The sequence below is a fragment of the Pseudochaenichthys georgianus genome, chromosome 10, assembly GCF_902827115.2.
Source record: "Pseudochaenichthys georgianus chromosome 10, fPseGeo1.2, whole genome shotgun sequence".
In the NCBI taxonomy this organism is placed as follows: domain Eukaryota; kingdom Metazoa; phylum Chordata; class Actinopteri; order Perciformes; family Channichthyidae; genus Pseudochaenichthys; species Pseudochaenichthys georgianus.
In genome coordinates this window covers 31287575-31313379 of record NC_047512.1, presented here as the reverse complement: position 1 = coordinate 31313379, position 25805 = coordinate 31287575, and the positions used below count along the sequence as shown (strand labels likewise).

The window sequence follows — 25805 nt, the reverse complement described above, 5'->3', positions numbered from 1 at the left end:
CAAACTCAAATGTTTAGAAGTCTGGTGTAGACCTTTTATCAACACATATATAAGATATTACAGTCTATACTTGAGTTGTAACTTTACACTGTTCAGTCTCTCAGTGAGCTTATGAAGACATAATATAGAACCATAACCTTGTCATAATATGCATAAGATTTACTCAGGTTGAAGGCCTTTACGGCAACAGGCCGATTTCACAGCAGACAGAGCAGAAACCTTCTTCAGAGTCATTATTCATGTTATTAATATCTACCCGGCTATGTCAAATTCTCAAAGTATCTAAAAGCAAAGTGAGGATTCCACTTTTTAATGGGCTCCCTTAAGGTCAATGAATTAGGTTCCTTAGGCCTAAGTGTAAGTTTGTAACCTTGTACCCAAACTGGTACTATAAAGAAGACGGTTTTACCTAAAATAACCAAAGAATACAACATGGGTGACGTTTGTAATGTATGGATGGTGGTAGTGTCCTTCTAAACCACAAAAAAATGGTGTCCCCACATAGTCATGTACGTGGGTTTCTGTGTGTGTGTGTGTTTCTGTGTGTGTGTTTAGCTCTGTGCTGATGGTTGGCTATCATTGCTAGCTCAGGGATTCCTGTGCACATTAGTGACTGCATGAGTTGGTGTTAGGTTGTTTTGTGTGTGGGTGTACATGTGAGTGTGTGTTGTGCTTGCCCTCCCTTTATCTCCATAACCCCTGCCTATTCTCTCCTGGTCTCTCTCTCCTGTTGTCCCAGCATGGCTGCAGGATGGCTGCCCTGTGGACTCTCTCTCCTCTGCTCTCTGCCTGTCTGTTTTGGCCCGCATGTTTGGCCCTGACTCCCGGAGCCGAGCCTCTGCACCCCCAAAACCTGCCCTCCTCGCTGGGCTTAAACAGCAGCGATGGCAGCCCGTCAGTGGATCTTCCCATGGCTCTAAGGGTTTTCAGCGTAGACTATCACCATGTGCAGGCTCCCTTTGAGATCGTGCTGTGGATCATGCTGGCCTCGCTGGCCAAGCTGGGTAAGCTTCAATTGCTCTTCTGCTAATACAGTCTGTGAAAAGCCAAGAGAAGCTTTAAGGGTGGTCGGATGAAGTTAAACGAGGCAGTGCAAATATCACAACAACATTCACTTATGATTATCAAACTTTTTAAAAGTAAAGAAATAAATAATGGAATGCAGCAACAGTATTATTTCAGTTTTTCTACATATAAGTTTCGATCAACTACCTTTTGAGTAATCTGAGAGGTTGGCCATTATCATAATCATTGTTTAAATGTCTTATTTTTACAATATAAAGGTACAAAGGAAATACTCATACTGTCATGTGTTTTTTAATTGAAATTAATGATTTTCTGACATTAACTCTGAAAAGTATCCCCATTCAAAAATGTCTTTCTACAATTAAATGTACTGTCTTCACATTTAGGAGATACTAGCATCCCATTATTATCTTGCTGTGTGCGCTAATTATATGATGTTTATTAGTTTTTGATGTAGCTGGACGTTCGTGCTTTCAGCCAGAGTAATGAAAGAACAATTATTGCAGCTCCAAAATTCACAACATGGTTGAAACCAACTAGCATGACATCCTTTTACCTTCTCGGTCTCTAACCTCCAGGTTTCCACTGGTCAGGTCGGGTCCCAGCAGTGGTCCCAGAGAGCTGTCTCCTCATCATGGTGGGCCTTCTGGTTGGAGGAGTGATCTATGGCGTTCGCCACTCTGCCCCCCCAACCCTCAGCGCTGATGCTTTCTTCCTCTTTCTGCTCCCGCCAATTGTGTTAGACGCAGGATACTTCCTGCCAGGGAGGCTGTTCTTTGAGAATCTTGGCACCATCCTCTGGTTGGTACACGGTCAATGTTTTCAATTTGTTTATGTTTGTCAGTATGCTTGTTGGTCTTTGTTTAAAAGATGTAAAACACTTGTTAACATATTATGGATTAGAGAAATTTGAGGATTTTCAAAGATAATTGGGTAAATTGCCCCAAAATGTGTGTAGACGTTCAAATAACCCACTGGATTGTGCACTTCAGAAGAAGAAAGTTGAAGCTAGGGCCTACCTCACAACCAAGTTGAACGCATTCCAGTGCAAATGAGAAACGTTTGTGACTCAAGTTCTAGCCACGTTAGCTACTGTTAGCTGTTGTTAGCAATACTTCTTGATAACAAGGCATTACGCAGTATTTTGCACCTATAAATACCATAGAAACATGTCCAATGATAGAAGTCGAGTAGAGAAGAGGAGAGTAGAGTGTGTATGTCTAATTTTACTTACATTGACATTTTGCTGGATTTGACTTTAAGAAAATTGTGGTCGCTATTGACATTAGCATGTCAAAAGATCTGTGGGTTTGAGCAGGTAGTCTTCATGCTACTCATGATTCTCTCTGACCATTCAGTGGTCTGCAGTGTTTCGACACCAACCTTAAGTATTGCCTAAACTCTCTGGGAACCTCTCAAGAGGTGGTACTATTGCTTTTGGGGCTGCTACTATTGCTAATAGAAAACCAAAGAAAGGTTCAGTTCAGTTGAGTCGTGCCATTCAATGGAAATGTAGTAATAGTGAGAATAAGAAATGGAAGAATGGAATGAATTACTCTTTAATTATCAAACAATGTACAGTGCCCAGGAGCAAAACTGGTACATCTCAAAGTACCATTCCACACCCGGTACTTGTTCGTGTTTCTGGGACTTGAACCAACAACCCTCCAGTTCTCAAGACCAGTCCCTACAAACTGAGCTACTTTAACCCAGAAGTTTCAGATCAGGAGTGTTTTTGTTTGTGTCATCATTGTTTTGAGTTTGCCAAGCAGTATCGTTCCTGTTTCCTGTAAAGCTGCTGATGTGTCTCCAGGTATGCGGTTCTGGGAACCCTCTGGAACGTGTTGGGCATCGGCCTGTCTCTGTACGGTGTGTGTCTGCTGGCACAGAGCTCTCTGGGCGACGTGTCTCTGCTCCACTGTCTGCTGTTCGGCTCTCTGATTGCTGCCGTCGACCCCGTGGCCGTGCTCTCTGTCTTCCATGAGATGCATGTTAACGAACAGCTTTACATCTTGGTGTTCGGAGAGTCGCTGCTCAACGACGCTGTTACTGTGGTGAGGGCAGGAGTGGTCACCAGGTGGTCTCAAAACATATCTTATTCTGTGCAGTAATACATGTCTCTTCCTACCAGGTGCTCTACAAGCTGTTTGAATCCTTCCTACGTCTGCCGGCAGTGTCTGGGGTGGATGTCTTTCTGGGGGGGTGCAGGGTTTTATTGGTGGGCCTGGGTGGACTGTTCGTAGGCCTCTTCTTCGGCCTGCTGGCAGCCCTCACCTCACGGTTCACCTCCAGAGCCCAGGTCATCGCCCCGCTCTTTGTTTTCCTCTACTCATATTTGTCCTACCTGACCTCGGAGATGCTTCACCTCTCTGGAATCATGGCGTGAGTGCTGCCAAGTATTAACTTAAACTCAAAGACCTCCTTTTGTCACCAGTTAACATGTTATCAGCAACTAAAATGACAAACTTCATCTTCCCGCAACTTGTGAAAGGGTTGTACTTTCAAACAGTTGGTTAACAATGTGAATTGAAACAAAACTACTGGGTAAGGTTTAAAAAAAGATCATGTTTTGGTTATAAGGGTTAGGTTGAGGGTTCTATTTGTTACGTTTCCTAAATAAAATACGTAAGTAAAGTGATTCACATTGGCTGAGTTAAGTACTTATGAAACATTAGTTTGCTTACCTACTCAAGATATATTTTCATGTTGACCTTTGGTTATTCTACGCTATGGGATACAAACATCGATATTCTGGGTGAAATCCATCCATCTTCTCCCGCTTATCCGTGGTCGGGTCGCGGGGGTAGCAGTTTCAGCAGTTCCAGCAGAGAGCCCCAAACTTTCTTTTCCCTGGCGACATTCCATTTCTGGGTGAAAGACCAAAGTAATTTTGACCCATTCGCCAAACAATTTTGAGCCTTCCACAGCTTACCAGTGTATATAAACAACGCACTGAGCCAATTGGGAGGGTAGAGCAGGACCATACCCCCTAAAAGCTATGCCCCCAATAACGACTGATAATGGCCATATAATGAGATGATGACAATCAAAGTGGGTGCTTGCTTGGTCATTCTGATTATGTTTTACATTGTTTTCCCCTTCTGCAGCATTGTGACCTGCGCTGTGACCATGAAGCAGTATGTGGAGGCTAATGTGTCCGAGCGCAGCAACACCAGCATCCAGTACTTCCTGAAGATGTGGAGCAGTGTGAGTGAGACCCTCATCTTCATCTTCCTCGGCGTGTCCACAATACAGGATGTCCACATGTGGAGCTGGCCCTTCGTCTGCTCCACGCTGCTGCTCTGCCTCGTCTGGAGAGCCTCAGGTAGCTTTAAAAATCTTTGACCTTGTACGTGCTGTTTCTCGCCAAAGCTTGATAAACAGTTGTCCAAATAAAGAACCGACACATTTCGCTTCCTCTGAAGGTGTTCTCCTGCTGACCGCTGTGGTGAACAAGCTCCGGAGGAACACTGTGACATTTAGAGATCAGTTCATCATTGCTTATGGAGGCATGAGGGGGGCGATCTGCTTCTCCCTCGTCTTCCTGATCGATGACTTCCCAAAGAAGAGACTCTTCATTACAACTACCATCGTGGTCATCCTCTTCACTGTCTTTGTACAGGTGTGAGAACTATTGGCGCGTTTCCACTGCAGGCCTCGCTCGGCCTCGCTCGGTTTGGTTAGGCCTTATTAGGCCCGGCTCACTTTAATGCTGCGCTTCCATTACAGCAGGGGTGGGGAATCTGCGGCCCCCGGGCCGTATGCGGCCCGCGAGACAATTTGGTACGGCCCTCAAGGTAATTTATAAACACACGCAAAAAAGAAAAAAATTAAAGAAATCTATACGGCAAAAAAATTAAACAAGCGAGTGCCTGTTTTTCCTGGCCAAGGTCGGGATCCTTGAACACAACACAAGCCTAACGTGTCATCACGTGGTATATGTCTCGTCTGACCATGCGTCTGAGGTCTGACAGGGGTGCAGTTCTGACGGAGAGCACCAGAACGTCGCTCCTGCACTTCAGAAATTGCAGTACCCATACAAGCCCCCAGGAAGTGCGCCGGAGTCTGATGAGAATATTCGTGCTGGTCAAACGGCGGTACTACACTTCCTTTAGGTTGCTGGGCCCGGAAACACTTTTTCCCATTGATTTACATGGGGAAAGAGTGGTCTGTAACTCGTTGGATTTTTTTTTTTAAATTAAATAAACTACCCAGTATGAACGTTTGTATAGCCCTTATTAAAAACATTCGTTCCTCAAGTTGTAAAAATGTGCTAATAACGTTATTCTGAGAGTTATTTCCCTCTGCATTATGAACGCGCATCTAACCCACGGGACTGCGCTGCCCAGCACGTTCATGTGATGTGACGTGTTCAGTACTACATGCGTTTATCTTTACCCATGGATGCACAATAACAACGGACCATATCGCCTTACTGCCAGCCCACGGAGCTGTAATAATGGATATATTGAACATGTTTGCTGTAATTCATCATTTGTAAAATATTATACTACATGGGCTGTATGATGTAAATCTTGTACCGTAAATGTTGTATTAAATAAAGTTAATATTACCGACGTAGATTAACGTTCCTGTAGCTTCTTATTGCACTTGCAATTGTTTTAGTTACTTGTGGGCTACTTAACATGAATAATCACAGTTACTATCCTTTTACTCCATCACATTTAAAAAAGAAATAGGCTATTGTTATTTTAACTCCACCACAGTAATCCATCATCAGCTTTACTTTTTACTGTAGATAAAGTTTTAACTCACAATTGATCATAACAGGCTTCAACATACACATTTTTATATATTACCAAGTGGTTTCATGTACAACCCACACAAGTATCATGCTAAATGAAGCTCTGTTGCTTGGATATCACTAGATCCTGATGTCAGCGTAATATAAAAGTACATAACGATTGATGTGTAACTTAGCATAATTACTTGCTAGCTGCTAACTGCTAACTGCCGCCTCGTTAATATAAATCCAGTACAATTCTGTCATGAACGCGCGGTGCTGTTACGTGTACGCAAATTCACGTGCTTAATGTGAACGAGCCTTTAGGGCGGCGTTGTTAAAGTTGCGCATGCTCTATGAGTGCACATACGGGTACTTCTCAGGCATGCCGGGTAATCTGTGACGTTTCGCTCTCTCAAAAATTGGGCCATTTTGTCATCATGCGCCATTGAGCAACTCTCATAGGAAAGAATGAGGCCCCGCCTCCCACGCTGTATCCAGTTCTTATTATACATCCATGTACCCATAAGGAGCCGTACACATGTCGCAGTTTTTGCGTGGCTGTAAACCCAGTGGCGATCTGTTCATCTGTCATACTGACCATACAGTCAATAACTTTGTTGTTATTAGCATCTGGTTAGCTAGCTATGCTAACAAATATAAGAAGCTTTTTCTACAACCAGTGAGGTAAAGGCACATCTTTATATGATCATTATAGTTATACAAAAATAAGAGAATAAAGTAAACAGGTATAAAATACTATATGATGGTAACAAAAAGTTGTTATTAATAAACAAGAATACAGTTTGAAAGGGGAGTGATTTGTAAAATATCCATAAAGAAAAAGAAATCTACTTACAGTTCTGTTTCATATGGGTGTTGAGAAATATATCCATAGATCTCTTAATGTTGCTCTCAAAGTGCAAAAATCTTCATGTCCACATGAATAGGAAACTAAATACATTTGCACACATCTTGTGTCCATATCTTTCTGTTTTGGTGGTCATGCCACAACCGTGCACGTGAATGCATGTGCGAGTCATTGTAAGATATCTGGATTAAAAGGTTGCTTTTTCTTTGCACAGCATGAAAGAAAGGTGAAATGAATGGGCTGTGATTTTAGTATTTTTAAGCAGAGGTCAATGTACGGCCCTCGGAGGATGTTGAAAACATTGAAATGGCCCTTGAGAGGAAAAAGGTTCCCCACCCCTGCATTACAGTTTAGGAACTGGGGCAGTTACTATAGTAACGCAGTGTAGGCGGAGCCGTGACGTCATCTTCAATGAGAGCCCCAGAAAAACAACAGAGCCGTTAGCTCTTAGCACTCAGAGCTCACAGCTCTTCATATCTGTTCAGAAACTAGACAACAGTTAAACAAGTACAAACCACAGACTGCCTGTGTCATGGCGAATACAGTCGCTGGTTTATTTATGTCTGTATAGGCCGTTGTTGTGAGTGTGGACGGTCGGAGCATTTACAACGTTAGCTTAGCCAATCTCCATTCAGGAAACACGCATTTGAAAAGGTTTTTCGCCTGCCGTCTGTCTGCAGACTTGTCAAAGCATAAATTCATGGTTTTTACTAACCGGTATCAGTATGTTGTTACTTCGGCATCATTTTGAAACGTGTATTACAATTAAATCACGGTCAAATATGTTCATCTTGTTGTAGTTGCCAGCGATTCTCTCTCTAGTTTAGCATACTCAGCCCGACTCAGCCTGGTTGTTCCTGGCCCTAGAACCACGATTTAGTCGGGCCAGAAAAAATGTGAAAAAGTATCCCCGGGCCAAAACTAGGCCAAGTGGAAACGCAACCAAAAACGGGCCCCGCACGGCTCGGCACGCTTAAAGCGAGTTACCCGCTGCAGTGGAAACGCGCCATCCGTCACTTCAGAAAAAACATGATTATTTTTTTCTTTTTCTTTTCTTTTTGGTTACATTAAGTACTTTTTTGTATATTTGTTGAGTTTGGTTTTGTCTGCTTTACAGGGGATGACTATTAAACCTCTAGTGGAGTTGCTGGATGTGAAGAGGAAGAAGAGAGGTCTAAATACAGTCAGTGAGGAGATCCACAGCAGGGTGAGGAATTGCATGTATGGCAATATGGTGGGCCTTCAACATTGTCTGCAAGTGTAGACAGTATAAACTTTTAAAGGTTGCATCAAAATAATTATTTGGTATTTTTTCCTTCACACTCAAATAAGTCTGCATACAATCCAGATAATTACAAAATACAGTGTAGGTAATTGTAACAATTAGTTATAATTACATTTAAAAGTGTGCACCAATTAGCTTCAGACCTTCACTGTAATACTTTTCTTGCTTTGGGAATCATGCTGTCAGACAATGTTGATGTCAAAGCATATTAACTACCTAATTAAATAAACGATGATTGTTTAGTGTCATCGTATAGTGAACATTTATCCATCTTGTAAGTAAAGGTGCAACAACAATGAACTACAGTTGATTCATATTTTTAGTAAAAAATAATGCGCCTCTTTATCTGTGAACACCAAAAATAATGATAATAAATACGCATAGATAGTTATCTTTCGGAACCTTTGACAATACTTTCTTAATAGATATGCAGCATGCATGAATGAAAACCTACTTTAAAATAATCAATGAACAATTACATAATAGGCAAAATGTAAATGAATGAACTTTAAATGATTGTGTCCTTTCAGCTCATTGACCACCTTCTGTCAGGAATAGAGGATGTGGTTGGTTACTGGGGGCAGCACTACTGGAAAGACAAGTTCGTTTTTCTTGTTTTACATTGACTTTACAGTTTATGTGCGGCAGGTGTTTCTCCTAAAGTTATATTATTTAAGACCTGATATGGTCAATAGGTGGCAGCAAATATCTTATGCAAAAGTTCCTAACCATTTCCTACTGAAAGGACTACTAATAATGTCAAATAACGACTGACGTGTACTTTATGTGTGTTTGTGAGGTTTGAGCAGTTCAATAAGAAGTACCTTCGTCGTTTCCTGATCCGTGACGATCACCAGGCCCACTCCAGCATCCTCAGAGTTTACCAGGAGCTGGAGAGAAGGGAGCAGAGGGGAGACGAGGAGGCCCCCCCGCCAGTGTGAGAATTTTTTTTTACTTTATGTCAGAGTCTCTTGTATAAGGCTTAGGGATCCCTTAAGCTTAAGGATTTCATTAAAGAGTGGGGGCATAAAAACTGAGAAGAGTCAAGACCATGATTGGAATCTGTGTTTGTTCATATCTTTTAAAAAGTTTCAACAATTGCTTATTCCTTACAACATTATGTTAATGTTTTTCTTTATCATTATTTTTTTTTATTTAACCAGATAAAAAGCATTGAGATAAAATCTCATTTACAATGCTGACCTGGCCAAGAAGGCAGCAACGTTATACATTATTACACATAACAGCACATATAAAATACACAAGTCTCAACTCAACTAAGTAAACAAAAAGACGAAAAGCAGTTTGAAAGTGAACGTTAACATAATCTCCACCATAGCTTTTTTCTTACTTAAACCCCCATTCATGGCACTGAACATTGATGAAATATCGGTTTTCTCAACACAGTTTTTGGCTAAATGGATCTTAATAATCACTGCTCACTTTTAGAGTGGACCCCCGCTCCCACAGCCGCCCCCTCTTGCCCGAGGAGATGGAGAGCATCCGGCGTATTCTCTCAAGAAACCTTCAACACTTCAATAACATGGTAAATTCACAGCTTTGGTTCGATGAAGAATCAACTGAACATGCACTATAGGTATGTGCTATTCATCTGCTGTTGGTGTGTGCTTGTGTGGTCCCTCCAGCAGAGACCGGCCTACAGCAGACACACTTTACACCAGGACGCCACCATGGGCCGAGCGAGGAAGCCTCTCCACAGACACCAGAGTCTGGGAGAAAGATGCACGTATAACACTCAGGTACTATATCCATGAAAACACAAATTGAATTGTTCTTAAAGCAAGTGAACATTTCAGCAAATCAAGTTACTGTCACCATTCAAAAGTCACGTAAGATTTAGTCAATTGAAAAACATAAATGATTGAATCCTTACTAATGTCCCAGAATAGTTTACAGAGATCCTTTAAAACCAACTGCATATTGTTTGCTATTGTATTTCTTTATGAATCACTTGAGAAAGACAGATTAAAGAAAGACAGTGACATGTATCCATTATTCATGTTAAGAAAACCATTTCACTCGAGGAAAATTATCAATACGCTCCATTAAGGCCCATTTATTTCAACAGACAGATTTAGTTAAAACCTCCAGGGTTTTTTATGGTGTACTTTCATTGCCTGCTTTGCTCTGTTGTGACAGGGGGAGGATGGAGAGTTTAACAGCTCACGCAGAGGGAGAGCAGGACTCAGCAGGTCCCACACAGGTACAGTTCGTTACATATAAATCTACAAAAACAAATATCAGACAAAAATATGCAGTTTTCCCTTCAGGTTTCAGTACTCTGTTCCAGACTGAGGTCCCAAGGATATGTATGTTTTTATGTTTCGTGTGTGTGTGTGTGTGTGTGTGTGTGTGTGTGTGTGTGTGTGTGTGTGTGTGTGTGTGTGTGTGTGTGTGTGTGTGTGTGTGTGTGTGTGTGTGTGTGTGTGTGTGTGTGTGTGTGTGTGTGAATCTAAGTTACCGCTGTGGGAACTATAAATGGGAAAACAAGTAAATGGCTGACAGAACGTTATATAACAGCTTTGCTGACCCAGCCCTTTGCCTTCTTTAATGCTGTCAGTATTCATTAACGAAACACAGGCTTAAAATATAGAAAACACATGAGATTGTCTCACTCCACCTCCTGACCTTTGACCTTGACATCTATAGCATTCTGACTTACACTGCAGCTCTCTCTCTTGCAGTGTGCTCCACGAGCCCGAGGCCTGTCCTGCAGGACGCATCAGTCCCAGCAGCTTCAGCTCAGACCAGAGGACGAGTGGATCCGGACTCTGAAGCTTTCAGAGAGGAGCAGATCTCTCCAGAACAACATGAAGCACCTGCGGAGAGAGCCGCGAGGAAACAACTCAGCTTTGTTTTGGAGAGCGAGAAGCAGCCATGAAGGCAGAATGTGACAAAGAAGACATTTAAAATGGATCAAAATGGCTCCATAAAGTGATGATTACCTCATATGTATTTATCCATAGAGTTGTGGGATTTAAAGGTTGATAAAAGGTTTAGCATTTTCATGGATACCTTCACATTAAAACTTTTAAAACGCAGCGAATCATTCTTGGTTTTATCATTTTAAGCTAAAACAAATCTCACCTCATGAACACCTTTGCCAGAGGTTTGTGGGTCATTTGCATCTTTAGTCTAATTCGTTTTCAAAGTTGCGCTTAAAGGTTAACAACTACCTTAGAAATACCTTGTCTACATTATAAGCACATGCACAAACCAATCCTGCCTCTTCTTGTTTCCTTGTGAAGCACACCGACTGGTAATTTGACGAGGACAGGCTTACTGCTTCCTAAAATAACTCCTGTCCCCCTGTCTGACCTCCTCAGTTACTGGTGCTGCTTTTCCCCACAGCTCCCAGCACGCCAGGGAGTGGCAGACTGATTGTGTTTGAGATTTAAGGGTCTGGGCAGAGGGCTGCAGAGTGGACACCAGAGAGGAGCTGAGGAGAATCAGACTGAAAGCTGAGGTTAAAGAGCAGTGAAGGACTTTTGTACTGGAGTTATGAGGGTGGGACCTGCAACCTTGGCTGGGGGGATATTTGGGGTAGTGGGGACATTGTGTTTCTTCATTGCCTTCACTACGGACTACTGGCTGGTGTCCAGTGACAACTGTGGACCGCATACATGGCCGACACAAACAAGACTGACAACAGATGCCAATGGGACTGAGGTAGGACGGAAACATGTGTGCACATATTGGATATTCACTAACTCAATTAGATATTCATGAATGGAAACCTCACTGCTCGCTGTCAGAGTTAGTCAGTGAGCTCCAACTGAACAAATGCACATAATAATAGTCACAACATCACATGCAAGAACCACACAAAGACCAATGTGGAATCTGATCAGACCATGGTGTGCACGCTATATCACAAAGGGATATTTAAAGAGGTACCAAAATAATTTGGAAATGCCCTTTTGTAAAGTTAGAGGACTAAAAGGCACAGGGAATGGATTTCCCTATAAAAAAAAATGTAGAAACTCATAGATAGATAGGTTTATACTTTATTCATCCCAAGCTAGAGAATTGTTCAAGGATTCTGCATTCAACCCATCCTTGTATTAGGAGCAGTGGGCAGCTACTGTATTATGTACAGCGCCCGGGAGGCAGTGTAGGGGCGGTGCCTTGCTCATTGGCACCACAGAAGGACTTGGTCGTTCCAGAACTTGACCCTGCAACCTTCTGACTTCAATGCCAAAACCTAATTAAAAGATGAGTCTGTTTTAAGCATCTCTTGTGAGCCCTTACAAGTTAGTGGTGATGTCTGTATGTGTAGCTCTTTACCTAGATTTTCAATATGTTTTCCTTTTGTTGTGTTTCTGGTGTCAACCGCTACAAAAATGCAGCCACCAGGTGTCACATGGTAGAAGAAAGTTACAAAAACGGCAGAAAAAAGGTTGCAAGAACGGAACTATAGCTAACATAGCTCATCTTGGGATGGCTTTTATCCGTTGGCGAGCATAGTTACTTTTGGTTTGGCAAGTGTAGGGCAGTGTCTTCGAAGCTTGTCAATGTCTATAACATCCCTTTGTTTTCAAGGCTTTTAAAATATGGCTTTATAGGACACACTTCGATCATAATGATACAAGATTTTATTTTCACAGCAGTCTTACGAAGTTGTACATTAGATGAATTTAGCATGTTAGCATTCCAGCTAAGACATGATGAGATTGTAATTTGTTTGATGACATCATCTGAGTTATTTTCTCCAACAATGACAGCTGTTTTCACATGCCGTGTAGTACTGAAATATCTGAGTGTAAGCTCAGCAGAGAGCCCCTGTAATTTCCCAGTCTGTTCAACCAACACCCATGCGACATTCTGAGAAAGTTCACAAAATGCAAAGTAAGAGATATATTTATAAAAAGCTAATCCCTTCTTGAACTCCTCCCTAACCCTGCAACACAACTAAGTCTTTCATTTTCAATAAAAGAGGAGGATTTAAGTTGCTGTGCGTTATTCAGCACCATCAATCATTCTTTTGACAAGCAAATGGGGAGTATCACTCATGCGTGTTTCATGAGTTCCCCTCAAAAACCTCACAGACGACGGCAGGCCATAATCAGAACCACGCTTGATGCCGTGCCCCTGCTGAAGTGCTGAGTCACTAACAGAGAAGTGTTGACAAATCTGACACACATTAAATCTTCAGACATTTCAGTAACCATCGCTGTGTTTGTGTGCTGATATCTCTTCTTTCTTTTAGATCGAGATAGTGGAGGCAGTCACTGTTTCTCCTCCACCTCTCACTCTGCACCACGAGGGCTTCTTCTGGCGGTGTGTGTTTCAGGTGGAGCCCTCGGCGAGCGCACACCTGGCCATTCTCTTCAGTATGTATGCCTTCTAACAAGGCGACACACATTTTTGGTTAGGGCTCGTTCAATGTGTTTGCACTGTGCTAAGCAGTGTGGTCTGCTTGACATGCAACAAGTGCAGGAAAAAAAAATGTGTATAATTTTGATATTGGACAGAAAATATACAGGAGAATAAGAAGAATGTGTTGGCATCTATTTAGGTGTGTGGAGTAGTTTAGCTCTTGTGTGTTTAAACACTCTATAGTGGTTCTTCAAGACTTTTCTTTTTACTTTTTCAGCCAACCAGCCAGAATCCAAGGTGTGTATCCATGGTTACCTATTTCCCCTGCCTGTTGCAGTTGGACAGGTGCCTCATCCAAGTTATGATGCGACAGCAGGTAACACACTCACACATACATATGCTTTCAACATAACTTGAAGGTGGGAATGTTTCCAGTTTAAATGTCCTACTTCGGACCTCAAAGTGTTTCAAGTGTGTGGCACCAAACATAAACAGAAAACCTGGTTGACCATGAAAGACTCATGTTTTGTTTGCAACACAACTCATCTGAACTATCAGCAGTATGTCCTCTATATTTAATTTGGATACTGTAATGCAGGGAAGCTATGGATATGTCTAAGGCATTTATTGTGTAAGGGAGATTGTGACCCGGAAGCTGACAAATATGGAACTATACCAGCTCAAGTCTTTATGCTATGCTAGCCCATCTCCTGAATGCAAAGAATCATAACTATGCCATATAGATAGATAAATTACTTATTTTTGATGGGGACCTGGTTTTATTTCTTGCAGTGTTTCGGGGTTTCTGGACCGTGCTGATAATCTTTGGCCTGGTCGCTGCTCTAACTGGAGGCTTCCTGTTGGTCTGCGGCATCCCCTTCTTCAGCCACAAACTCTACAAAGTGGGCGGTGCCTTCCTCATCGCTGCTGGTAAAACATCGTCTTTGTACATCAATCAATCAATCAATCACAACACTTTATTAATCCCAGAGGGAAATTAGGTTTTGTTGCATTTTAATCTTTAAAATATAATAAATAAACGTTGTTGATAGAAACGTTGTTTATGTAAACATTGCACGAGCAGTCCAGAATCCATTGATGGAAATGTTGTCCTCTGATACATGTTTTCATAAAGCACAGTTCAGATATTCTCCCTTACTGCTAGCTAATGCCGTTAGCTCGTCCATTCCATTAGCCAGTGATCTTTTACGTGGCTCATGATGAAAGGCGGGAAACAACTTATATCTCCTTATGTCCATACATCTGGACCCAGCTCTCCTCCTTCTTTGCCTGAATCTGAATCCTTCAGATTTCAGTGGGGGTAGCCGTTGTATCGACTGCTATGCTAGCCCTGCTATCAGCTGTCTCTGGTGTAAACAAGGCGTTTATGGGAAACAAAACCTGGCACAGCTTAATAAGTTACTATGGAAATTAGTAATAGAAGTTTTACAATTTAGATCAAATAATACAACTAAACGTTTGAACCTCAAACACAGTCTCACGGCATTTCGTGTTATAGTCACACAGAACGATTTTAAAAGCAATGTAAATAATAACAAATTAGAAGGAAAAAAAAGATTAAAAAAAATACAGATTTCAGTATTCTGACACAGAACGATTTTAGAAGCAATGTATTTCTATTGGTAGTATGTTTCGTGCCTGCACCAAATAATAACAAATTAGAAGGAAAGATTTCAGTATTCTGAGGCTCTGAGCTCCATTTATTTTCCTCTCAGACGGCAAAAAAACTCCGACATTATACAAAAGACAAAAAGACGTGTTGCAGACACGAAACATACTACCAATATAAATACATTGCTTTTAAAATCGTTCTGTGTGACACGAAAAAAATGCAAAAATCGTGTTGGTGAACACGAATCAATAGATTAAATTAATTTCATGACCATAACACGCAATGCTGTGAGACTGGGTTGAAACCTCACAGGAGCAACTGCAACAGGCTGCTTTCACATTTGGCAGATGCGCCTACATGTGGGGAGATATAACCATGGTATCTATCTGCAGTGTAAAATATGCTGCTAGGGGAATAGGTGAATGCACAGACACTTACACATGCCTCAGTCATCCTGCTGTCAGCTGTTGATTTCGTTCACATGACAAACACCAACACACAGAGCAGCAGATGTCTACTGTCGCCAAGGGTGTAACTTTGGTTTGAGAAGTGGGGGGGACAGAAAACAGGTGGTCCTCCGCAATGAAACATTTTCTCGATTTAATTCCATTTCCTGCCTTTCTATAAATATATTAGGGACTATGGTGTTAAAAAATCCATGAAAAATGTGTAGTGTATTAATGAGTGTGCACAATTATCTAGTATCCTATCCATGTGAACCTGTTTTATTTGTGGGTGGACTTCACATCCTCAAGGGGGGTCCAGGGGCATGCACCCCCGCGAAGAATTATTTATTTAAATTGAAGTTAAATCACTCAGAGACTCCTTTACCTCACCTAAACTGACGTTATCTCTCTCAGTCCGACAGCAGAGGACTCTCCCTCCCCTTATTGTTGAAACAGCTTCTAATCTCCGTTAGCTTCGAGCTAGCACCAGATGCTAACAACAACCCCTATAACTCTCTCTCTCTCTGTCTCTCTATCTCTCTCTCTGTCTCTCTGTCTCGGTCTCTGTCTCTCTCTCTCTGTCTCTCTCTGTCTCTCTCTCTCTCTCTCTCTCTCTCTCTCTCTCTCTCACAAAATGCGCTCGTACACACAGACGCTCCTCCGTGACAATGACCTCTAGCGTAAGAAAATAATAATAAACACATTTGAAAAGTGGGGGGGGGACAGACGGGATTTTGAAAAGTGGGGGGGACATGTCCCCCCTGTCCCCAGTGCAAATTACGCCCATGACTATCGCTATAACAATAGCGGGTTTATACACTGCTACCGTGGTAACATTAGAGATGAGTAGGAGCTGCATTCATCTGGTGACACAAGAGTGATATCTGTGTCTCTCTAAAACTTCTCCAGCCCTCTTGTTCCTGTTCCTGCTGCTGCTCTACGTGCTGTGGATGGAGGTGATGGACGTGAAGCGCTACGTCCTGCAGGAGAGGGGGGAGACGTGTCCCGATGCTCAGGTGTCTGTGCTCTACGGCCTGTCGTTCATGATGGCTGCCGCCGGCGTTCCTCTGGTGCTCGTCTCTGGGATGGTCTTCATGCTGGTGGGCCGTGCGCTGAGAGGCAGCAAGTGAGCTTGCCATCTGGCCTGCAGCGGAAGAAAGGACTGACCTTTTTTTCTGGTGCACGGGACAAAGCAGCACACTCATGGGATGTTAAACTGGCTGGAGAGACGTGATCAATATTGCAGTAGCACCCTTTGGATGTCAAAACAGTCAGATACACTACTTTTCTGTTTTCTCTAACTTACTTTGCTTTATTTATTTGAGAAAAATATTAATTTCTAAGAACATCAATGTCACAACAAGTTAGTGTTAGAGGGTTATTCAGATCTTGCCTCATCCTATAACAGTAATGCAAAGTTGTTACAATATGATTAACCAATCGCCAACTGGGTCCATACAGGCTAAACTAAGAAAAGTCAGCTACTTACTAACAGCAGGGCAAGAATACCACAAACTCAACCAAACTGCTATCAGGGTTAGGGTTAAGCTGCATTCACTTGTCAAGCTGTAAAATGGCTCTGCGCTGATGCTGCTGTTGTGTTTTTATGGTGCTCTGACCCCATTTACCACTGACCTTTCGCCACGCAGCCAAACAGATGACAGCTGAATAAAGCGCCACAAGCGAGCAGGGTTAGTAACCGTAGAAACAAAAGTTAACTAACTGTCATCAACCCCAACCCCAACTTCGCGGTGAGCAAAAAACAAATCGCGTTTCACGTGACTGCAGCTTTAGGGTTAGGTGTCACTTGATAGTTGGGGGTTTTACTTGTTTAATGCTTTTCAACTCACTTTCTTTGCCGCCAAATATTTTAGCTTGAATGGGTGCTTTGGGTGGTGTTAAACGTTGCTCACCAAGAGCTTTAGCTATTTTTGTATTTTTCTTTCACTGATAAGCCCTCTGGCAGCTCAACTTGTTTTTTCTCTAATATTGAACTCAGTGAAGACTACACTCTTCTGTAACTCATTATTATTTCTCATGGAACAAGTGTTATAACAAGCAAGGACGGGCCATTGGTAGTCAGTTAGCAGTAGATATCTCTTCAACACAATACATTGACTTATTGGACATAACGTCAAAACTGTTACTTCTTCACATTCTGTTGATTCTTTTTTACTGTTTTTAAGTGAAATTCTGGACATTTGTTGGACATTTTACCTTTAAGGAGCAATATAATAATGTAACAACATTGTGTTGATACATATATTTCTTCCACTGCTGTCATTGTACAGATGGATGTTTTTTTCATTATTGCTGCAAATGATGAGTCCAAACAGCTGAAGGTGAGAAATGTATGGCTGAACCAGCTGTGTCTCCTGTCTTGATTTTGGAACATGATCAAAGTAAGCTAGCTGGAGTGGGGTGAGGTGGGAGGGAGGGATGGCTGGATGGAGTGGGGACAGAAATGGTGGCTTTAGAGGGTGGGGGTATTGCAGGAGAGGGATGTATATGGGGGGGGGGGGGATAGAGAGAGAATTGATGCTTGTAGGGGGGCACAAGGGGGCTTTTGAGAAATGAACAGCTGTTTGTGGGTTTGGTCAGTGTACAGCAGGCCGGCCACCTGCCTCCTTCACACCAGTCACATTTCACTCCCCCATCGAAATCCTCTTGCGTTCTCTTGTCTGTCTCGTTCTGTTTCATTTATCTGTCTCAACCTACATTAACTTTTCATTCAGAATTTAAGAAACCCATTTATTGACACACATCCATTGCAAACAGAGACAGAATGACCCACACCCTTAAATGGTAACCGCAGACTTGTGATTGTATCAGCAATATTACCTTTTTTTTTAAATACCTTTTCATTGGTCTGAATTGGCAGAAGCAGGCGGGTGGACTCTATCTATCACACATATCAGCTTTCATCTGCGCTACTGGGAGCAAGAGTGTTTGCTTCAAAGACCTCGCTGATCAAACACATAAACACACACACACACACACACACACACACACACACACACACACACACACACACACACACACACACACACACACACACGTGCACACACACACACGCACACACACATACCATGTATACATTACTTCAGGGGACATTACATTGACTTACATGCATTTCCTGGAGACTTATCCTAACCTTAACCATAACCAACACATGCCTAACCCTTACCCTAACCCTAACCCTAACCAAGTCTTCACCCTAAAATTAATGATTCCCCTTATGGGGACCTCCATTTTGTCCCCATAAGGGAAGCCAGTCCCCACACGCAACTGTGTAAACAGATTTAGGTCCCCACAAGGATAGTAATGCTAGGCCACACACACACACGCGCGCTGTGATCAAACTGTCCACAACACCAAGTGTAATTATGAATATATAGCCAACTGCTGACACTAGATCTGACTTATGTAAGACATTGTACATCCGAGTGTAATTCTCTAATATAGCCACCAAATGCTAAAGGTCAACTGGGTCTTCTGTGTCACCTCTGATGTCAGCGTGTTCATTTTGGTACATTGTGGTTCTAGACATTTTTGTTATCTGTGTTTAACATGTGTTTTTACATCTGTTATGATCATTTCCACACAATACATGTTAACCTTTTCACGACACTTGTCTAAATCTGATTTTTTTTGCTGCCTTGCCAGCCATAGAGACTTTGGAAGAATAGTTTTTAAATCGAAAATTATTTCATGATTAAGTATGGTCATACATAAAATCTGACTAACTAAACAAATATACAATAAAGGTTTATACACCTCTGAAACAGAACATTTTCAGCTCCTCTGTTGTTTTACTGGTAATTCTCATTTCTGAGTTCAGTTTAATCTGATGACAACTTTAACCACAAGAAATATATTTCCTATTGTGATATAGAAGCATAATGACAGTAACATAGATTAAAAAGGAAAGATACCAGAAAAAGACAATCTTTCTAAAACAGAGGCAAGCAATTTGAAATAGTAGCAGAGCTCATGGAGGACAAATCTGCGCAATCTAAAGAGAACGTAAGGGGAAACCAATAAGCATTATACCAAGGACTGTAATCACTTTCTCTATATCCATGTCCAGGACTTATGTCAGTATCCTGAAACAATGGAGTTCAATCAATCAATCAATCAATCAATCAATCAATCAATCAGTCAATCAATCAATCAATCAATCAATCAATCAATCAATCAATGTTTATTTATATAGCCCAATATCACAAATGCTACATTTGTCTCAGTGGTCTTCACAGTGTGTACAGAATATCAGTATGACAATACGACACCCTCTGTCCTTAGACCCTCACATTGTACAAGGAAAAACTTCTGGAGAAAACCCACAGTTTAAAGGGAAAAATGGGAGAAACCTCAGGGAGAGCAACAGAGGAGGGATCCCTCTCCCAGGACGGACAGACGTGCAATAGATGCCGTGTGTAAATTGAAAAGATAATACATTTGCAACATAGGTAGTCCAAATGTTTGGAAATGCATGTGTATAATAGGAAGATGAATCCACGAGGATATCCATCCAGGACTTATGATCCAGGACCACAGCCACGACTCAAGATCCAGGGCTCGCGATCCAGGGCACTGGACCGCAGCAACAGTTGCAGTCCATGACTCCGGATCCCGGCGTATATAGACACCAAAAAGAAAGACATTTGGGGAAGCTGGGTTAATCGGAACATGAGAGTACACAGGTATAGACAGAGAGAAGGAAGAAGTAAGATGTCCCCCGACAAACTAAGGCTATATCAGCAAAACTAGGGGCTGAATCTAATCAGCCCTAACAATAAGCTTTATCAAAAAGGAAGGTCTTAAACGCACTCTTAAAAACGGATAGGGTGTCTGCCGCCCGAACACAAACTGGAAGCTGATTCCACAAATGTGGAGCTTGATAAGAAAAGGCTCTGTCTCCCATTGTACTTTTAGAGACTCTAGGAACAACCAACAACCCTGCATTCTTGGAACGCAATGCCCTAATAGGACAGTAGGGTATAATGAGTTCTTTAAGGTAAGATGGTGCCTGCCCATTAAGGGCTTTATAGGCGAGAAGAAGAATTTTAAATTCTATCCTGTGTTCTATAGGGAGCCAGTTTAAGGCAGCCAGAACAGGAGTAATGTGGTCCCTTTTCCTAACTCTGGTCAGTACACGAGCTGCAGCATTTTGAATCAGCTGAAGCGACTTTACTGACTTCTTGGTACACCCTGATAATAAGGAGTTACAATAATCCAGCCTTGAAGTAACAAATGCATGGACTAGTTTCTCTGCATCGTTTTGAGGCAAGATATGCCTGATTTTTGCAATGTTACGTAGATGGAAGTAGGCGGTCCTTGAAATTGATTTTATGTGGGCGTTAAAGGATAAATCCTGATCAAATATAACACCAAGATTCCTTACAGTCTCACTGGAGGTCAAATTAATGCCATCCATAGTTAGTATATCTTTAGATAATTTGTTTCGTAGATTCTTCGGGCCAAGTAAAATAACTTCAGTTTTGGTCGTGTTTAACATCAAAACATTTAAGGTCATTCACGTTTTTAAGTCCTTGAGGCAGTCTTGAATTTTATTTAGATGATTAATTTCATCAGGCTTGATTGATAAATATAGTTGAGTATCATCCGCATAACAATGAAAGTTTACAGAATGATTCCTTATAATATTGCCTAACGGAAGCATATATAATGTGAACAAAATAGGTCCGAGCACTGAGCCCTGTGGCACTCCATGGCTAACTTTGGTTTGCGTGGAAGATTCATCGTTGACACGTACAAACTGAGAGCGTTCAGATAGATAGGACCTAAACCAGCCTAAAGCAGTTCCCTGTATGCCAACTAAGTGCTCTAGTCTTTGCAATAGGATATCATGGTCCATAGTATCAAATGCAGCACTGAGATCGAGCAAAACAAGAATAGAGACAAGTCCTTTGTCTGAGGCTATTAGAATGTCATTTGTGACTTTAACCAGAGCTGTCTCTGTGCTATGATGTGTTCTAAAGCCAGACTGAAAATCTTCAAATAAATCATTGTCTTTTAAGTAATCACACAACTGTTTTGCGACCGCTTTCTCAATAATTTTTGAGAGGAACGGAAGATTAGAAATAGGTCTATAGTTGGCTAAAACCTCTGTATCGAGGTTGTGCTTTTTAAGAAGAGGTTTTATCACTGCTACTTTGAATGATGTGGAACATAGCCTGATAATAAAGACATATTCATAATATTTAATAAAGAAGTGCTAATTAATGGAAAAACTTCCTTCAACAGCTTAGTTGGAATTGGGTCTAAGATACATGTTGATGGTTTAGAAGAGAGAATCATTGAATTTAATTGTTCAAGGTTAATGGCTGAAAAGCATTCTAGTTTACTATCTAGTGTAATATTAGAATTTACGTTTCCGGCATTTTTAGCATTACATACAAATATGTAAAATGTTAGTGATATGTGGTTTTAGGTTAATTTAAATTGCATGTAAACACTCAACAACATGTCTTCTTTGTTGTGTGTCCCAGTTACCGATCCACAGACCTCACTGTGAAAGGTTTCATTAAAACACTATTTACAGAAGGACTTGTTTTTATTTGTTGACAATATTCGGATTATTAAACCAAAGGATTTGATATGGAAGATAAAATCACTGTTTTTCATATTGTACAATGTTTTGAACACAATAAACACAATTGATTGCATATCTGTTGTTTTGGGGTGGCAGCAGAGACAAGTATCTCAAAATCTTAAAGATGACACTGTCTCAATGGCTAGATAATATTGAGTTTGTTGTTATTGTTGTTATCAGCATCTTCTGGCTAAAAAGTAGAAAATGTTATCTGCAGGATCATATTATTATTACAAAAAAATAGGAAAAGCTACATTTCCTGATTGACGATTACGTAAGCTCACTTCGATTGAAACCTTAATTGTTCATTGGTACAGGGATGACAAGGAGCTTTTTTCTAGTGATGGAAATGTCTCATTTTAATACCAAAGGTTCAAACAAAGCTATCAGCGATAAGATTGACTATTCTTATGATATTTTATGCTGTTCACATATATTGTATATGGGCTGGTCAATAGGTCCAATTTCCCATGCAATACTACAAAACTATTAACAGCACGCAGAGTAGAAGAGCCAAGGTTTACATTTTTATAGACAAAGTTTTAAATGCAGTATGTTAGAACCGAAAAGCTTAAAGGGCATAACACGGGTGCCACAGTGATTCAACATAGGCTGTTTGTCGCTACAGATGGAAAGAATCAATCCTCAATCCTCAATCATCCATTAATTCTGTAATAATATCTATTTTATTTATGAAATACATTGTGAGACATAGTTTTACATTGCTATATAAATTAACATTGGCAGCTAAAATTACATTTATTTTGTTTTACCATCATTTTATTACAGCTATAGTAGATAACTTAATTGCTATGCATCCAGCAACGAATTGTTGCACCTTGTATGAGTCTATTATAAGAAGAAGTTGCATCTTTATTTCACTTGCTTCAAATAAAATGGACACTCTAGCCATTTGAAGATCTTTACGACCACAGGAGGAGGTGATCATGGAAACACAGCGGCTATTGTGAGCATTGAACTGCAGGTGGTATTATTTAGTGCTTTTTCTCTTTTTACTACTGCCAAAATAAGACTGCTGACAGCGGCTGGCAGCAGCTTAGTCAAAATGACGTTTGGTCACTGATAGGCCAGCAGTGGTAAATGAGATGCCAGTGGTGTGCTTGTCACTGACGTTCCAAGTAACTCACAAGCCCAGTTTGGAACCATCTTATCCACTGCATGGCAAACAGTCCTGAATGCTTATGATTGCAAAGTTTAAGGAGGCCCCTGTGCATTGCTCTTTAGTGTAGATGGAAAACGTATTGGTGGCCAAAGCAATGTTGGCTATTGGAATTGCTGAGTAATGCAGTTAAAGTAGTGTAACTGGAGCCTTAAAAGTAATAATGTACCAGTTTGTACTTAGGATGGTACTGGATGAAAAGTTGTGGAGTCATTGAAGTCTGAAGGGTTAATCCTCAGAGGAGCATGAACATGCTTAACAAGTTTTTTTTTCAGAGTGGAAATATTGGCTGGTGGGTGAAAAGGTCAGGGGTTACTACCTTCATCCTTAAAGTATTATTTATGTCCACCTAAGTATGAGACAAAGAAATACAATTTAGAAAATTAAAGCACGTAAACATGTCACAGTAGTAGAGTAACAAAATACAATTTATTTAATACGAACCGGGAAACAAGGATATTAGGGCCCCTTTAAAATAAATTAAGCAGTTTTCATAATCTTGCTTTGGGGAAAAGACATTGCCATACTAGAGCCATAACTCTTATGTGGTGACAGTCAACAATTATGTTAGAAGAAGAATGAACAACTTAACTAAATTGTCAGGATGTTTGCTGTAGATGGTGACTACAATTTTATTGTTTAAATAAATGTCTTAACATGTTACTTCTGTTTTGCTTCATAGATATTATGAACTTTTCTGTTTCTGATTGTCTTGAATGTTGAGGTACCAACAACCCCCCCAACATATGGAAGACAAATTGATATTGCAGTTTGTTAAACCTCTTAATAACTTCTAATTGTACTTTTTCTGATGGTAACTGGCTCACTTCACTTAATTCATGGCCGTGGCCGAATTACCCAAACCAGCCAGCAGAGGGCTCTCCAGCTCTCTTCTTCAAAAGAAACATCTCCCATGCATGGATGGTCAGAAAGGAGAAACCATATGAGGGAGCAGCGAGTGGAAAGGAAAGGAAAGTGAAGGAAAGGAAAGGAAGCAATTACTGAGCAGAGTAGTGTACTATAGAACCCAGCTGGTTCAGTGATTGTAGCTCTTCCTAATCATACTTAATTAACTCTTATGTCTCCTCCCCTGTCATCCACAACAATGGAAACACACTATCACTTCATTTAAGGAAGAAATAATCTTGCACTTGAAGTGTCAGCAATTATGGCGTTATAATATTATGCATACGGCCTAGTGAGCGTCGTGTGAATAAAGACATGACATGATAATAAAGTAATAAATGGTTTGCAAATTAACCCCAACAGACCCAAGAAACCCAAAGAGCATACGCCTTGTTGATTAGTGGTAATGAGTGTGTGTTGTATGCATGTGTGTCTAATGCATACATCTGTATTTCCAGACATGGCACTGTTATTCGCTGCTAATTTTCAGTATTTGCTGAAGGTCCCATGTATGTGATGTGTCAGACAGCAAACAGCAGGATGTGGTCTCACACTAGGTAGGGAAATTAACCCTTCGTGGACCCCTCACCCCTCTGTCCTTTGGAACACCTGGTCTGAACACTGGTGGGCTCTAATCCAGTCAAAGAGGGGGATACACTTGCTGAGAGCTCTTTCCTTCTTTTCTCCATGCTCTAATAGTGAGCCGATTACCTGCTCTGTGTGTGTAAGCCCCAGTCTGCATGATGTGTGTGTATGTGTGTGTGCTTATGAGGGCCAGACGGACACAGTTCCTCCCTGATAAAGGTTTTTCCCCTGTCAAAAAAAACTGATAATAAGAGCTGATATGAGAGAATAGCAAGCCTTATGGCATCACTCGTGCTTTTTTTGTTTCTTTTGTACACCCCAAATCACAAGAAACAGCCCCACAACCCCCCTAACACACACACACACACACACACACACACACACACACACACACACACACACACACACACACACACACACACACACACACACACACACACACACACACACACACACACCACACACACACACACACACACACACACACACACTCTGTTAATCTCTATTGGGGAGGAATTGAGGTAGAGAGGGAGCAGGTGGAGGGATAAAAACGAGTTTCTGTGTGTTCTTTTTTTCTATTATTGAATAAATAACTGTGTGGTCTTATTATAGACATTGCTCCCCTCAAACACCCACCACACACACACACACACACACACACACACACACACACACACACACCACACACACACACACACACACACACACACACACACACACACACACACACACACACACACACACACACACACACACACACACACACACACACACACACACACACACACGTACACACACATTTCATGAAGACAGATTATGTCTCAGACAGTCAGAGCTCCTGCCTTCAATTAACCTCACAAAGACAGGATCACTTACACACGTGATGATAGCGAGTAAAGAGGTGTGTGTCTGTGTCTTAATTGCTGCTATGTGTACAACAGACAAGCTCTAGCAGCATTTTACAACAGTCAATTTATTAATGAAGGACATTAATGTAATTAGTCTTCTCAGAGAAGTTGCAAACATTACTGTGAATTGCCCAGCGTGTTTAACTTCTGGCTATTCAGATGTTGCCAAAAAACATTACAGCTAGAGTGTGTTCCCATGTAAAGTCTAAGTAACATTCATTTTGGAGGTCAAGTCAATGAAGGCTGGTAATCCGAGGTTCGT

At 41.3% G+C, this 25805-nt stretch overlaps 2 protein-coding genes across 2 annotated transcripts; both read left to right on the top strand.

Annotated features, from left to right (window-relative positions):
- Positions 1 to 663: 663 nt before the first annotated feature.
- Positions 664 to 10988, top strand: LOC117454005 (sodium/hydrogen exchanger 2-like). The gene is made up of 13 exons (XM_034093059.2): positions 664 to 1004; positions 1605 to 1827; positions 2840 to 3080; positions 3158 to 3408; positions 4134 to 4351; positions 4452 to 4648; positions 7759 to 7848; positions 8457 to 8527; positions 8726 to 8863; positions 9376 to 9472; positions 9573 to 9686; positions 10087 to 10150; positions 10632 to 10988. The coding sequence occupies exons 1-13, from the start codon at positions 752 to 754 to the stop codon at positions 10826 to 10828; spliced, it is 2154 nt and encodes a 717-aa protein (XP_033948950.1). The 5' UTR covers positions 664 to 751; the 3' UTR covers positions 10829 to 10988.
- Positions 10989 to 11300: 312 nt separating this feature from the next.
- Positions 11301 to 17711, top strand: LOC117453543 (transmembrane protein 182-like). The gene is made up of 5 exons (XM_034092385.1): positions 11301 to 11616; positions 13157 to 13280; positions 13544 to 13642; positions 14059 to 14196; positions 16255 to 17711. The coding sequence occupies exons 1-5, from the start codon at positions 11449 to 11451 to the stop codon at positions 16473 to 16475; spliced, it is 750 nt and encodes a 249-aa protein (XP_033948276.1). The 5' UTR covers positions 11301 to 11448; the 3' UTR covers positions 16476 to 17711.
- The last annotated feature ends 8094 nt before the right edge of the window (positions 17712 to 25805 follow it).

What these genes read in the sequence shown, in the direction of transcription:
- LOC117453543 (XM_034092385.1), top strand. Translation starts at nt 11,449, where the DNA reads ATGAGGGTGGGACCTGCAACCTTGGCTGGGGGGATATTTGGGGTAGTG. An exon ending in CAGATGCCAATGGGACTGAG is followed by an intron (nt 11,617 to 13,156) that starts GTAGGACGGAAA and finishes TCTTTCTTTTAG; the next exon opens with ATCGAGATAGTGGAGGCAGT. An exon ending in ACACCTGGCCATTCTCTTCA is followed by an intron (nt 13,281 to 13,543) that starts GTATGTATGCCT and finishes TTACTTTTTCAG; the next exon opens with CCAACCAGCCAGAATCCAAG.
- LOC117454005 (XM_034093059.2), top strand. Translation starts at nt 752, where the DNA reads ATGGCTGCCCTGTGGACTCTCTCTCCTCTGCTCTCTGCCTGTCTGTTT. An exon ending in TTCAACACTTCAATAACATG is followed by an intron (nt 9,473 to 9,572) that starts GTAAATTCACAG and finishes TGGTCCCTCCAG; the next exon opens with CAGAGACCGGCCTACAGCAG. An exon ending in ACTCAGCAGGTCCCACACAG is followed by an intron (nt 10,151 to 10,631) that starts GTACAGTTCGTT and finishes TCTCTCTTGCAG; the next exon opens with TGTGCTCCACGAGCCCGAGG.